General features: G+C 34.9%; 2 protein-coding genes across 2 annotated transcripts; one reads left to right on the forward strand and one right to left on the reverse strand.

The window, feature by feature from the left end:
• Positions 1–324: 324 nt before the first annotated feature.
• LOC107824217 (NAC domain-containing protein 43-like) lies at positions 325–2,238 on the reverse strand. The gene is made up of 3 exons (XM_016650963.2): positions 1,795–2,238; positions 1,423–1,706; positions 325–1,328 (listed from the first exon to the last, which is right to left on the reverse strand). Exons 1-3 carry the CDS (start codon positions 1,976–1,978, stop codon positions 603–605), a joined length of 1,194 nt encoding a protein of 397 aa, XP_016506449.1. The 5' UTR covers positions 1,979–2,238; the 3' UTR covers positions 325–602.
• Positions 2,239–11,400: 9,162 nt separating this feature from the next.
• LOC107824197 (uncharacterized) lies at positions 11,401–12,630 on the forward strand. The gene has a single exon (XM_016650943.2). It carries the CDS (start codon positions 11,803–11,805, stop codon positions 12,508–12,510), a length of 708 nt encoding a protein of 235 aa, XP_016506429.1. The 5' UTR covers positions 11,401–11,802; the 3' UTR covers positions 12,511–12,630.
• Positions 12,631–15,421: the final 2,791 nt, after the last annotated feature.

Consider the following 15,421-nt stretch of genomic DNA (forward strand, 5'->3'; position numbering starts at 1 on the left):
TTGGGGAAGTATTATATTTGAGCATGTGCAAAACCTTTTCAGGCTTTACAATAAATCCTACATAAATTCTTTTCCACTTGTTCAATAATCGTCTTGTTTATTATTTTGCTCTAAGGCAATTATTTTGATGTTTATTTTATATTGGCCGACGCTGGAACTTTTTGTAAGTGGAAGGTAATAATTACGAAGTATATCAATTTCAAGAATTTAAGTGCATAGTTTTATGGGATCTCACTATTAAAATGATTATGGTCCTGATCAATAAGAAAAATATAAAAGTATATGGGGGTGATCCATATACATATCTTACGCAATCACCGGAAATTAAAAAGAGCATGTTGGATAGTATCTTCGCGTAGTCATAGACAATATAATGATGAAATAGGGAGACAACCTTAATTATTAGGAAAAGATATTCCAGTTGACAATGTCTCCCGTCAGAAATATTATCCAAGTACGTGTAGTATTATTGTATCAATCAAACTAACGTACTATAATGACGTCTTTTGAACTATAGTATATATACGTACGTGGTGCTCTACATAATATACGATGGAGAGTGGCCTATTTGGTACGAGAGAAGGCTATGTATATACTTTGAATTAAACCGACAAGTGGCATAATGGATCAGAGGGTGATGATGAGGAAGATCGAGCATAGCTCCAAAATTCAACATCGTCGTCATGTGCAGCTTGAGATTGAGAGAACGCGTCGTCCTCATCATTTGGTCTCCCGTTGGTACGCAGCTGTAACCCATTATTATGCAGAGGAAAATATAATTTGTTGTTCGATGTTTCGACATGGCCATTCAGTTGAGAAGCCACCAGTCGATCAAGAGCTACCCAATCACTTGGACCAGCACCAGAACAAGGCTCAGTTTCTGTTAACATATTCTCATGACCAAAGCTGCAATCTTGTTGGATTAGTTGCAGAGATGACACGTCATCATCCATGTTATTCGTCGGAGAATGATGATTCTCTAGCCCTGGAAGGTGTAGGAATCTAGTACCGCTGTTGGTGTTGATGAAGGACGAGTTGCTGTTTATTTGCATATGATGATCATCTAAGTGAATGTTATTGATGTTGTTGACCAAGTTGATGTTGTGTTTGCTTTCATGATCTTGTTGTTTGCACGAGGATCTTCCCATGTACATGAGTATTTGATCCAGAACGCCGTCGTTGTTTGGTTTCTGAATAAGTGTTCTTGAGTTCATAATAGAGACTGCTGATGAACTCTGATGAGGACTCTCAAGCGCCTTATGGTAATTCTTCTTCTTGAAAACTCGGCACACCACCCACCCTTCTTCCGGGCTACTTGATTCCGAGGCCTGGAAAATTGGAATTAAAAATATGTGCAAGTTACTCACCTTGTACAGTTCTCGAATTTCTTTGTTATATATAACTTAGTCTAAGAGTACTTACGTTGACTGCGTCTTGGGGGTTGGTGGTATTATCATCGAGGCGATATTCATGCATAATCCAATCTGATTTTTGGCCATGTGGGGCACGTCCTTTGTAGAAGACTAAGGTCTTTCTCATCCCTATTCTCTTACAATTGCTGTGTATGACTTTATCACGACCTGTGGCTTTCCAGAACCCCGCAGCAGTAGCACGATTGGTTCGAGTTCCTGTCGGATACTTTTTGTCTTTGTGACTGAAGAAGTACCAATCGTTTTGCGGCGTCGATCCTCCTATTCTGCACTTCTCTGCATATACAAATTTAAGTGTTCGATTATTTAATTATGACATGATATAAACTTCATACATGATTAAACTAAGGACTTAATTACGTACCTTGAATGTCCCATGGTTCGAGTTTGTTGAGATCAACGTCGCGAATAACATCGAGATCAATTTTTTCACAGGCAACCTTTTTCCTCAAGTAATAGTGAAGAAGTTCTTCTTCCGTTGGATGGAAACGGAATCCTGGAGGCACTTGAGATTGCCCATTTACTGATAGATTCATGTCTTTTGACATCAATATTGTTATATCAACCCGTACTTGTAAGAGAGGCTACACTGCGGAATGAATAGGGGGAAATTAAAAACAGATGGAAAGAGCTGGAAAAAGAAAGATGTGGAGTTCACCGTAATTTGTTTTCCTATAAAAGGGCAGCTTAGGAAGGGAAAGGGTGGTGAGAGAATGTGATCTAAACAGATTGAGAAAGTAATAGAGAAGGTGTGAAGTTGAGAAAATGAGAGAGGATGGTAGCGTGTGGGAGTTAAAAAAGGGAAGGGAGGAAACATGATCATTTATATGCAGTAGTTAGGGACACAAAAGGGTCTGTAGATGCATGAAAAGGTTCGTATCATGGCCATTAGTGTACTTTTACAGTGGTGGGGTCTTAGGCTACTAAGATAGAATCAACCACCCTTATATTCAGAGAGAGTGAGAATTAATAAATATAGAACAAATACTCGTTCTATCCTAATTTATGCAAAGTTTGGATTACGAGAAAGCATATACGTAGTATTTTATGGAATTTGAGCATGGATTCTTCAATCTCTTAAAATAAAATTTATGTACTAGAAACCTAATGTAAAGTATTCAAAATATTTAAGAAGTTTGAGAAAATCTTAATAAAAAAATGTTTGACTTCCCAAGCAATAGAACCTTCACATAAAATGGGACGGTGTGAATAGAAACTAATTGAAAGGTACAAGAGACTAGAGCTCTTACTCTCTCCTCCTCCGTTTAGGTAACGTAATTTCCTTTTTAATCTAGTTCACTAAAACATTAAATATTTGGCTTAAAGTATGTATATTTATCTGTATGTTGCCTCGCATTTTACTCATATTTTATGGAATTTTTATGTGTAATATGATGATTTATGCTAATTTGTAGTATTTTTTATGTGTAGGAGTCACCCGAAAATAATGTGGGACGAAAGTGCACAATTTGAAGCAAAAAGAGAACAAAGGAAGAAAACTGCCCAGGCCAGCGCGTCGTGCTGCCCTAGACGCTGGGTAGCGGGAATTTTTCCCCACTTCGCTCACGACAAGGTTTTTTGGTCCTACACACCCCAACTCATATAAAAAATAAGTCTAAATCTATTTTGGAGGGGGAAACACCACTTTGAGAGAAAAACACAAGCACGGAACACTCGGGAGCATGGATTCTCAGTTTTTCTTCATCTTTCTTAATATTTTCAACAATTCAAACACTTAGTGAAATTATTTAACTTTATCATGAGTGGCTAAGACCTATTCGTTCTGGAATTGTGATTTAGTAATGAATATTGTTGTTCGAAGTTGACTTTTTCTATATTATAATTTGCTAATATATAGTTGTTTCTTCAATTCTGTGTTTAATTGCTTGATTGTCTGGCCAATAATTAAGTTCTATCAACTATATGGATTATACTTGGGAAAGCTATATTTAGATTAGAGAAGAATCGAATACTACATGATCTTAACTCTAAAGTGGAGACGGATTTGTGGCTAGGATAGGATTATACCTAATCACCATGCTTAATTTAATATCGGAATCTTAATGCGTTATTGATAGATTGATTTCATAGGAATATAGGAGTTAATATATTTTTAATAGGTGAGTAGTAATTCGGGAGAATGCTACGAGAGCAATTACTCAATTAATTAGCAACCATAAGCGAATTGTATGAGAAAGAGAGTTAATTAGAACACAATAGGATTGGTGAATCGATCACAACCCTGAAATATTTATCTCTACGTACTGAACTCTCAACAACCATTTATTACTTGCTAAATTAGTTAATTGTTACATTCACTGCTTAGTTATAATCACTCAAGTCAACTTTGATTGAGTCAACTAGATAACAATTAGAGTAAAATTAGTAAGTAGTTAACACAAGTTTGGGTTCGACACTCTACTTATTATAATATTACTTGTTGATCATGTATATTTGCATGTGCATTTGGGAGCAACATCTTACTTTTTTATTAGAGATATTATAATTTAAACTTTCAATTTTATTCTTAATGAAATAATTTATAATCACATAAATGTTTATGACTTTTTTTTGCCATAATGTTAGTAAATATTTTTTTCCCTTTGTGAGGCGACACCTCCATATAAATTAAGATGGAGTAATATTTTTAACAAAAATTTACCTATAATTATAGTGTAAATATTTTCAACGTCAGTCTCATTTGAGGGACTTTATTGTTCCGAGTGGGGTTAGGGATTCCCAAATTCCATGAGTGGGGTACCCTACGTCAAGAAACAATGACGTTCGACCTTAAAATCTCAAGAAAAGCTCCCTCGAAACCACCACTATCCCAAGGAAATCTCCCTCTCTCTATCACTCATTTTACTCGTGCAACTAACACTAACGACAAGACGGCGAGAGAGTTGTGGGGTTCGGAGGAGTTGCGCTTTCATCCATTGATGGTCCATCCAAATTAGAGAGTTATAAAAAGGAAATAGGGATTGCATATATTTTCTTTCTTAACATTTTCTTTCCCAATTGATCATTTTGAGTACCGACTACATCATTTCATCTACGACTTTATTTTTTGCGGTCATATAAATCTGACGCACTTCGTAATAGTACGTACCATGCAAAGACTATCAAACTATATGTATATTATTGCCTCACTGAATGAATGAACTGCACCCAACACAAGGAAACTTTCATTTCATTTCGTTTGATCTGTACAAATGGAATATAGTACTGAGTAATATGTGCTATTGGACATTCTTCATTTTTTGCCATTTCTGTGCCATATGTACGGAAATGGTGACGCCCCGCTTGTTATACTCATTTTTATAAAAATATAATATTGTCAATGTTGTTTAGCTATTGTACGAAAATTACATGTCTATATTAAAATTTTCAAAATAGGAAAAGAGTACAACTATTTAATTCCCATATAATAATGCAAACTATTTAGAAGTGTTACTTTCCCATTAACTTAAGTCTATCATGCAAGAGTAGTCAATTTGGAAGAGTATCCGCTGATTATGTTGACCAATACAAATAGAGTAAACTATACTAGGGAGTGCCGGATCTATGTACTAATTTAAGGTGCTTTAGCACCCATTGACCTCGACATAAACTGTGTATAATTATATAAAAAATATAAGAAACGGATATAATATGCTAGCAAGCACCGAGGAACAGAAAAGACTAATGGGTGTTGCGGTGTTGAGCTTGAAGTAAAGGTGTGTCTGAAGGTAGAGGCGTGCGTTCCATTCTTACTTGACTTGTGACTAGAAGTCTTTTTTGATAATGATAATATTAACCATCGTTTTCTTATTAATTTTTTTCTCTGTTGCGTTCGTATAGTTGTACACATATACTATGTGGTTGGTAGCAACTTTATGTTAAAGGAAGTGAGCACCCACGACCTTAAAATCCTGGATCCGCCACTGAACTTAACCAAAGGAATGCTTTATTATAAATTAAAATTCAAGGTTGTTATGAGTCTTGTCGGTCTCAGAATTGAACGAGGTTCATTTTTCCAATGTCTTATAATTATACTCCATCCATTTTAATTTATGTGAATCTATTTGTCTGGGCATGAAATTTAAGAAAAGAGAGAAGACTTTTGAACTTATGGTGTAAAATGATGTAAATCATTTGTGTGGCTGTAAATCATTACATAAAGACAAATTATTTACAAATAAGGAAATAGATTATTCTTTTTGGCACGAACTAAAAAGGAAATAGATTCATGAAACGGAGGGAGTATAATATTTTATTTGTCACTTTTTAGAAAATAGCATCAATTTATTCGTCTTTTGTTGTCTTGGCCGGCGCGGTGGTATGAGTGGTTCTGGAGGTATTATGTCCACCCAGCATAAGCAAATCTGATGTTATAGATTTGTAGATTGTAAAAATTTACATGATTTTATGGTTTCTAAATTAAATTTGGTAAAGAATCTGGTAAAATTGACAACATGTATACAAATAAGGCAAATGTACTCGTAATTATCCTACAATACGATATGCTATTTAGATTAAATCAAGCAACATACGAAGGTTTATTTTCTTAAAGTAGAAAATCTGCTTTAAATTTTATAGACAACAACTTACATGAAAACCCACTTTAACTCCTGTCAATATAATATCTCTTACTCTATAATTACTCCATGAGAAAACAAAAAGGAAGCCTAAATGGGGCCCTCCAAACCAGTTAAAATAGATTATATGCGTACAATTTCAAAAAAAAATTGTGATACTCAATGAAGTGCCTTCTAGCTAAACTTTTACTAAAAAGTTAGCTAGAAGAATTTAATTAACTAAAATCAGTTCCTAATCAACGTCAAAAACACATAGCACTTCAAGCTCTCATGTTAATTCTCTAGACAAAAACAGACCTAGCTAACTCTTTTATATTAAGAGGTGAATTTATATCTCAAGATGAATCCGATTTACTAATCATTATCTCATACCCTATATCTTAACGTTCAATCCGTTGTAGACCCTTTACTAATAATTCATGTTTAGCGTAGATAGTTATCTGTAATTAACTAGTCAAATACTTTAAGAATCTTTTTTTGTTAGTGGTATAAAAATTGAAATGAGAAAGTTGTCCATCATGGGATTGCGCTCTAAAATTACATCTTATTTTCATTATATATTAATGTACAGGCAAAAATATAGTTTGAAGCCCATTTTTATTTAAAACAGTGTTCCTATTTTCTAAAAGTTGATTTATCCTCGGTCATGTAAGTATGTACATAGAAAAATTTCATTTCTTATCTAATTAGTAATTACAAACTAAATCAGACTCTTAAATTGGGATGGAGTTCTGCTTCTCTAAAATATAGTACTACCTAAATGAGGTTTCAGTGTTCGATCACAAAAGTTAAAAGAGAGAACTTTACATGCTTTAAAACATGTACATATGTATGCAATTACTGTAAGAACATATATACATTTAAGTGTGAGGTTGTTGTCGTTTGAGTTGATGTTTTACCTTTATCTTTCTCTTGTGTTTTGACTCTCTCATTCCCTTTTCTCACAACATATTCCCTTCTTTCTATTAGTTTTTCCTCCCACCCTTTTCACATTATTTAATTTGTTACTTTTTCCCAAGTATTAATTACTGCCAAAGAACTCATCAATCGCACAAATTTATGCATGAAAATGTAGGAGCTCCCTCACGATTTGGTTTACTTAATTAAAAACTCTTATCTGAGGAAGAATAATTCAAAAAATATCATATATATGATACAATATTTTTGTTTAATTTGGGCCAGGAGGGGAATATAATGAGAAATGAAAGTAGGAGATAAGAGTTGATGATTATAAAGTAGAGTGTTTGTCCTCAACATCATTCATAAATATGTAAGTGGATGGATCATTGAATAAGGGGCAACACAACCAATGTCTTACCAGAAGATAATAACAGCACTAACACATAAAATTCCGTTAGGAGGACACTCAGTCTTAGTCCTAATGATGCTCATTATTCCTCAAATTTCTTTCTTTAATCATTCTCATTTGGAGCCCTTAAATTGACGACGCAACCACTTCTATTCCTTCTTTTATTACTTACCGGCTTTTATTCATAAACAGTACTGGTTGTTGTAGTTGGTTAGTTGTTTTTTGTTGGACTTCTATGCATTTTAGTTTTTACTATTCACCCCATGCTAATTGGATTAATAGTAATTTTAACAACTACTTACAACTTGATGACGTCCGTAATTCGTAAATTAAAGTTTTCTCATATTACGTGTTATGGCGACACCAATATTCATACACAGAATGAGGAAACATTAGTTTCTTTTTATTTATTTATTTATACTCTGAGGTTTGCATCACACGCAACACAATATCGCGAAGCCACCCAACTTCTAGTTAACAACTACTTCCACTATTGGCGACTTATTTTCATTTTTCTTAACCTTCAGGACAAACAACAATATACCTGCTTTTAAATGTTTCTCGTACACTTTGGCATGACGGGTTTATACTATTGATTACAGGCTCACGTTAATCTAATAGCATTTTTTCATATATATATGTGTGTAAACCTAATTTTTGTTTTTGGAACCCCAGAAAAATTCGCAGTCTATATCCTCTGCCACAGTCTCTGCCCTTCGGGTGAGCACTATGTGCGCACTGGGTAAACTCTCACTGTGTAATAGCCTGCAAACCACACAGGGGATGTAAACCGCACTAGGCAAGCCCCGTACGATAGGCTCAGACCCAGAGGGCATTGAGGGGGGATCGAACCCGCGTCGCCCGTGTGGACAACACCCTCCAAACCAACTGGGAGAGTAGTGCGAATGTTACCTATTTCACCAAGTAGTGCTATAAACCTAATTATTATTGAAGTATTAACTTGAGATTGCCATAGAAATTCATAAATTTTAAACTGTAGGTCCGCTTCTGTTTGGACGCACCAACAATCTCTATACGCCATAATTTAAGATGATTTAATTTCTTCTCTTTATCAAAAGTTTTGCTTTTTTTTTTTTAATCCAGTCTTGGTTTATACACCTTTCTTTTCTTTTCTTTTCTTTTCTTTGCTGTGTGGCTTATCTTTCTTTTTTTTTTCCTATGGAGAAAGATAATTCTCATCAATAATTTGAATAACGTAACGGACTCAACAACTGCCCGTAACTCTAGTCCAAATTAGAGTTACATTAATATTACTGGCACAGGCTTGATCTTGTTATACAACTTAGTATAATGTCGCACAAGGGCTATACTAGAATTTATGAAAAAATCTTTAATTAGTCAAATTCTTTCAGAAGTCCCAATCCATAATTACACAAAAACCTGTTAGATCAAAATAACGCAAGGGGAACTAAAGAAGTGAATTTTTATGACTTTAAATTGACTAAGTAAAAAGATTGAGAACTCTTCATCAGTTCCCAACTCAAAATAGAAAACCACAAATACAATTGCGTTATGGTGCTAATTAAGACAATTGATTGGCATATCATCTGATACTCATTAGCAGGCAACGCTCGTTAGGTTATGGCATATAAATCATACAAACTGGTGCGTGGACACATCTTAATTGCTCCTAATTTTATAATTAAAGCAGCTTTAGAGAAAAGTCCTTTCTTTTTTGGCAATAATTAGTGAATCATTAATCAGTTGCAAATGATGATTTTACACCTCTGGGGGCCATGAAATGATAGAAGATGCTCTTTTGAAAATTAGAACGCTGTTATCTTTAGATCACTGGAATGCAACTCAAGAACACCAAGCTAGGAATGTACAGTTTAGGTACAGATTGAATTTCTGTACTCTAACATCAGCGGCTTAAATCCAATAATTACGGAATAAATCAAATCATTACGGAAATTGTGTAGATTGCTAATATTGCTACTAAATAACATAATACTAGTATCAAGGTAAATAGCTAATATTGGTACTAAATAGCATAATACTAATTTCCAACGGAAACTTCCTCCTTTGGATGTGATTAGTGAAGTAGGAGGAAATTCTACTATATGGTGGCCCATTTGTAATTTGAATTTCTCAACAAGAAGTTGGCGAAATATTGTGGGCTTGATATCTATGGGCTAAAGCAAAGTTGCCAAAATGGGCCCACGTAGATCCAATAAGAAAGGCCTCTGCATTTCACCGTTGCTATACTGGCTTTTCCATATTTGATGATGATCTACCTTTCACATGAGTCTCTGGTTTCCCTACTGAATGGTATGGTATAACAACCTATAAAGAGAATTGGTATAAAAAAGCCCTAGTTTTAGATGTTGGCATCCTATAGCCCAACATTAAGGGTTTCTTATATTTAATTGATATTTTATAGCCAAAATTATTTTTATGCAAAATTAAAAGAGACTGTACAACACTCTCCTCTCTCTCCCTCTTTAATGCTCTTGTTCTCTTTCTTCCACAAATTTCACTTCATATTTTTCAATCCCACAAATTTCTCTCTTCTTCTCCGATAATTACTCTGTTAGGTCTCCTTTTAATCTTTTTATGTGTATATCAAAATTTTATATTCCTTCTTTGTATAATATATTTTAGATTGAAAACTCCAGATTTAAGACGACTCCACATGCGTATCCCCCATTGTATCCCGTGTATATCTCCATGTACATCAGCGATATCTCATGTATATCATGTGTATCTGTGTATATCCATGAAAATCTGTGTTATATACATGATATACAATATGATATACACAGGAGTCCATAAAAATATTGTATTATACACACGATATATAAAGTGATATACACTGACGTCCATAAAAACCTGTGTGTGATATACACAGATATACAACGTGATATACACATGTCGCAGTTGGATTTTTAGGTCTGATTTTTTACATGAACCAGTCTAAATCACTTTTAATCTTGCTCAAATTTTGTATATAGCCTCGTCTAGGTGTTGTCAACCAATTTCAATCACACACACTCGTTCAATCCAACAAAAAAAAAAGAAGAAAAACAAAGTTGAACTCTGTTTTTTTCCCCTATTTTTCTCTTTGTTTTTGTTTCTATTTCCTTTGATGTGAGATCAGTCTTACCTTTTCATCCCACTAATTTTTTTTCTTCATAATTTGCAATAATTTTCGCTAAACCATGAGAGAGAAAGAGGAGAGATAGAAGAAGAAATATAATGAGAGAAAGAGAGAGGGAAAAGAAAAAGATATGTAGGTTATTGGGGGGGGGGGGAAATAAATAGGAAGTAGGTTTTTAAAATTTAGCTATACAATGCTAAAGTTTTTGGGCATGTACTGCCAAATTAAGGTGTCAATTCCCCTTTCATTTTATTCTTCTCTTCGGCCGACTTCTACTTTAATTCACTTTAGCGAATCATGAACTATATTTTAACCACGTTTAAAGAAACAAACTATGTGAATTCTCCAAAACATTCACACTTCATTCATAATAGCATGCTTAAATGAGCATATTCCAACAAATTTTGTAAGTATAGTTAGGGCAGCCTGATGCACACGGCATCCCGCATTCACGCATGATCCAAGGAAGAGCCACACTTCAAGCGGTATGATGTTGAAAGTCTATCCTAATACAAGTATTAATGACTGCTTTCTCGCCTTGAACACGTGACCTATAGGTCACACGGAGACAACTTTAACGTTGCTCCAAAGACAACTTTAGAAGAATTAATATAGTTAGAATACTATTTTGTCATTAATCCACTAAAAAAATCTTTTTCTTTTAATTTAAGATTTAGTACAGATAACGTTTTCTGACATTCACATAATTGAAGTTAGTGGCTTAATCTAGATATCCCCAGAAAAATATGGCATATATAGCTACATAATTTGCAGTGATTAAATAAAAAGTGCTTAGACAGTTTTTGGAATAGATGTTGCGCGCGGAAATGCGGGAAATTGCGACTGGTAGGAAAATGCGTTTCCTTTGGTGGGGAATACGTCATTGCCACTTTCACTTTAATAAATTAGAAAAAAGAGTTTGTCCCATTTTTTTTTTCCTTCGCTAAAGAGAAAAAGTGAAAGACAACTCTGCAGCAAATGGAGAATACTATAGCTTAGCTGCTTATATTTGACTGCGCATTTTCTCTGAATTCATGGAGATAATGCATTCTGGGCCCCCATTAATCTCTTAAACAAATAACACTTTCCATACACAAACACCTTCTTTATTTATTTTCTTTAAGTTAAACGCCATGCTATGCAAAGTAATATATATATTTATTTCATCTTCTTTATGTGCTTTTTTTCTTTTTCTTTTATAATTAGCTACTAGCTGATGCGCTGGGATCAAGAAAAGCTCAAAAAGAAGAGTTCCACCGACGATGCAAGACCATCAAATTAGGGTCCCCATATATATTCCACCCTCACCCCTTTAATTCCCTCCCTTTTTTCCCTAGCTAGAACTAAACATTCCACCTAGAAAATATGGGGAATTGCTTGTTTGGAGGATTTGGAGATGGAAATGAAGATATGGTGAAAGTGATAACATCCACAGGTGGCATTATGGAATTCTTAGCCCCGGTTACAGTAGAGTCAATCACTGAAGAATTCCAAGGACACGGCATTTTTAGAAGCCATGATTTGTTTTGGAAGCCACTACCAGCACAAGAAGTATTACTAGCAGGACAATCTTATTATCTTTTGCCGCTCAACAATGATCAATATAGTAGCAGCAATATTATTACTGAGAATATTGATAATGTTATGGCCAAGATAGAAATAGGACATGTAAGATCAAACAGCGTGCCACTTCCTCCTCAAATCCAAAATCTAGTGGTTGCTCCTTATAGAATGTCATTTGATAGCCAAGGATTATTAAAAAGGTCTTACACAGAAGCATTGTATCGCTATAGCAATAGCAATAGCCGCAGCAGTCACAGCCAGAGAAAGAAGAGGAGCAGTGGTGGTGGTTTTTGGAAAGTGAAATTGGTGATAAGTCCTAAACAATTATTGGAGATTTTGTCACAAGAGACTGCCACTCAAGAGTTGATTGAGAGTGTGAGAACTGTAGCCAAATGTGGCAAAAGTGGAACCTCTTCTTCCGCCAGCTCCGTCGGCTTTTCCGATAAATGGAGTCTCTCCAGTAGTAGAAACGCTTCCTCCTACAAAGATGCCTTATTTTCATTAGATTAGAGTACTGTATTTTTTGTTTTTTTTTTTTTTTTGGGTTTCCTTTTCCTTTTTTTGTATCAGTTTTACTGCATTCTGTTTGTGTCTCCTCAATATGCATATATATCTAGTCATATTTCATCACAGCATTCCTTGGTGACTCTCTATGAATTTAAGATAAAAATAGAAAAATGTAGACTGCAAATTTCATGTATGCAAAAGTACTAAATTTAGTATAGCTATGTAGATTATCTTAAGATTGTTCTGTTCTGACTTTAAACCTGCTAGAAGATACAAGGAAAAGATATATACTAAACAACAGGGATCTTTTGCTCTTGTCATCCCTGCATTTTGATTAACTAATGGAGTATTACTTATCATTCAATTTATTGTTCATCACATTTAACCTTAGTATTTTTTTTAAAGGTCGATAGCGTCAGCTTAGCAAGTTAGTCAATAAATCACTCAAAATTGAGCAATTTGCACCCCTTGGTGGTATTTTTCTGTTGCATTAGACAGGAAGGCTAAACTACTCGTTCTGAACAAAAATGAATGTTTGATGGAAACTCAAGGTCCATCAAACTGTATATCAATTCTACACACACAATAAGAGATAAGTATATGACATAGTAGAGTTTTACGTGGAAAACTCTCAGTTCATGGGATTAAAAATCACGACCTACACTCATAGGATTTCAATTTCACTACTGAGCAAACTTCATATTACAAACTATCGTAACCTAGAAATTAAACTCTTAATCCCTCATTCACTTGTAATAACTCTATTACAACCCTCTTTGTAATAACTCTATTACAAAGCTCACAACTTAACTAACTCTAACTCAGACACAAACACAAGGTTTATGGTTTTACAAGTGGTTTCATACACAATGCTTCTAGCTAAGCTAAGTAGAAATTACAAGTAGATCATTCTAACAAAATTACAACACAACTAAGGACATATGGTAACTCAATGCTGGAAACTGGTCCTTTTTCTATAATTATGTTGTTCTCTGTTCTTGAAGCCTTGAAGTCACTTGCAAGATGACAACACACTTGAAAGAAGACTTGTTGATTTTTCGGATGTGCAAGTGTGTGTTTTTTCTTTGCTTCATGTCGATAATATACAAGTGATGTCACTTAGATGATGCAAGCAATTATCCAGTACAAGGCATTTCCCATAAAGTAACTGCTGTACTGTTTGCACAGTTGCGTGTGTGCAGAGGAACAATGCCCGACTTGAGTATGTATAAGAGGTTCCCGTTCTGGTTCTTATCATAAAGTTTGTTAGATCATCAAAATATAAAAAGACACATAACTTATCAATTTTTCCCTCTTTGATGATGACAAACTTATAACTGAAGTTCCCCGTGAGAACAAGATCACAATACAATATTTCGTGTATTTCCCCTGAGAAAACCTGTTAACCTATTTCCCCTTCCCCCTCTCAATGTTTTTTCCCTTTTTGGCATCATAAAAAGATTAAACACAAGTAATAAGCAAAAAAGAAGTCTGGCATGGTTAACTCATGTGTGCACACAAGCATGGCTAAAAACAGAGCATAAGAGTATAACATGCATAGCAAAAAGACGAGATGCTCATTAATTTGAAGGAAAGGAGAACAAAAATAGTAGTACCATTGTTACATAACCATTCACAAAAAAAAAAATAACTTAAAAGTACCAGCCACAAAAACAACAAAAAGAGGACCAAGGTAGGACATACAACATTTAACTTGACACTGGGAAGTAGACTATTTTAAGGAGCACTAGAAGGAGGGGGCATGGATGAGGAGGCAAGGATTTTGAGGAGAATATCCATTCGTGCATTTGCAAACACTTGTTCGTTAAGCAGTCGGTCTTTCAGGTCCTCGACCTGTTTCCTGAGGTCTGCATTTTCCTTGGTCAGGCGAGCAGCCTTTCTTCCTTGTACACTACTGGAACCAGGTGCCTCATGGGCCTGACTGAGCTGCCCTACAAGAATGATATTCCATGCCTTCAACCTCCTTATTTCCTCATTTGCGACATTCTGAGCATCAATCAATTGAGAGATAATTGAATTGTTGCCAACCCTTCCTTTCTTATCAATGCACTCACATTCCTCCAAAGTGGTTTTTGAGAAGGTTTGCTTGTGAGTTCCCACTATTTCTTTACCTAAGGGGACTTTGAAGAATTGAAATACCTTAGTGAGCAAGAACCCATACGGTAGACCATAATTGCCATCCTTGAAATCTCTCACTTTTTTCATATGTTCTATCATGAGACCAAACAGATTGATAGTGTATAGGCATCCAGTGCTTCCATGAGGAATAGGTTTGCTTTTGAAGTAATGGAACGTCTCTCCTCACGTGGAAGAAAGACCTTATTCAAAATTTAGAGTATGTTCCCAATTCCGCTAAAAATGGTATTTTCGTCCGGGGTTTATTTGGGGATAGATTAAATACATGGGAAAATACTATTTCTTGACTTTTGACATACCTTAGACCTAAGGAAGCTAAGGAGAAGAGGGAGAAGCAAGAGCACAAGGATTCCATCCATCCTTCCTCACTCAAGATCCGGGTTTGGATTGTATTTATGTTTTCCTATACTTTTATTTCATTTGTGAAGAACTTCTCCATGTCTATGGAGTAGATCCTTTTAGGTTTTTATGAATTTGGTGTATTGATGATTGTTTGTGGACCATAACTCTATTTTTATGTATTTGAATCATTTTTGAAAGATTTAATTGTTGCATCTATATTCGCTTGTTCTTGTAATCGAAAGAGGCATAACTTGTGATATCTTTGCATTATATTGTTGGTTGAGTTCATAGATTATTCTAAGTAATCGAAAGAGGCTAGTTAAATCATTGATTAAACCTATTTAGGAGGATAATCGAAAGAGGTTCTCCTAAAGACCAATTCATTACGAATTCTTGCATATCTTCATCGAGCTTA

Source organism: Nicotiana tabacum, chromosome 23, assembly GCF_000715075.1.
Source record: "Nicotiana tabacum cultivar K326 chromosome 23, ASM71507v2, whole genome shotgun sequence".
Lineage (NCBI taxonomy): Eukaryota > Viridiplantae > Streptophyta > Magnoliopsida > Solanales > Solanaceae > Nicotiana > Nicotiana tabacum.

What these genes read in the sequence shown, in the direction of transcription:
- LOC107824217 (XM_016650963.2), bottom strand. Translation starts at nt 1,978, where the DNA reads ATGTCAAAAGACATGAATCTATCAGTAAATGGGCAATCTCAAGTGCCT. An exon ending in CGAACCATGGGACATTCAAG is followed by an intron (nt 1,707 to 1,794) that starts GTACGTAATTAA and finishes TTGTATATGCAG; the next exon opens with AGAAGTGCAGAATAGGAGGA. An exon ending in ACCCCCAAGACGCAGTCAAC is followed by an intron (nt 1,329 to 1,422) that starts GTAAGTACTCTT and finishes CCAATTTTCCAG; the next exon opens with GCCTCGGAATCAAGTAGCCC.
- LOC107824197 (XM_016650943.2), top strand. Translation starts at nt 11,803, where the DNA reads ATGGGGAATTGCTTGTTTGGAGGATTTGGAGATGGAAATGAAGATATG.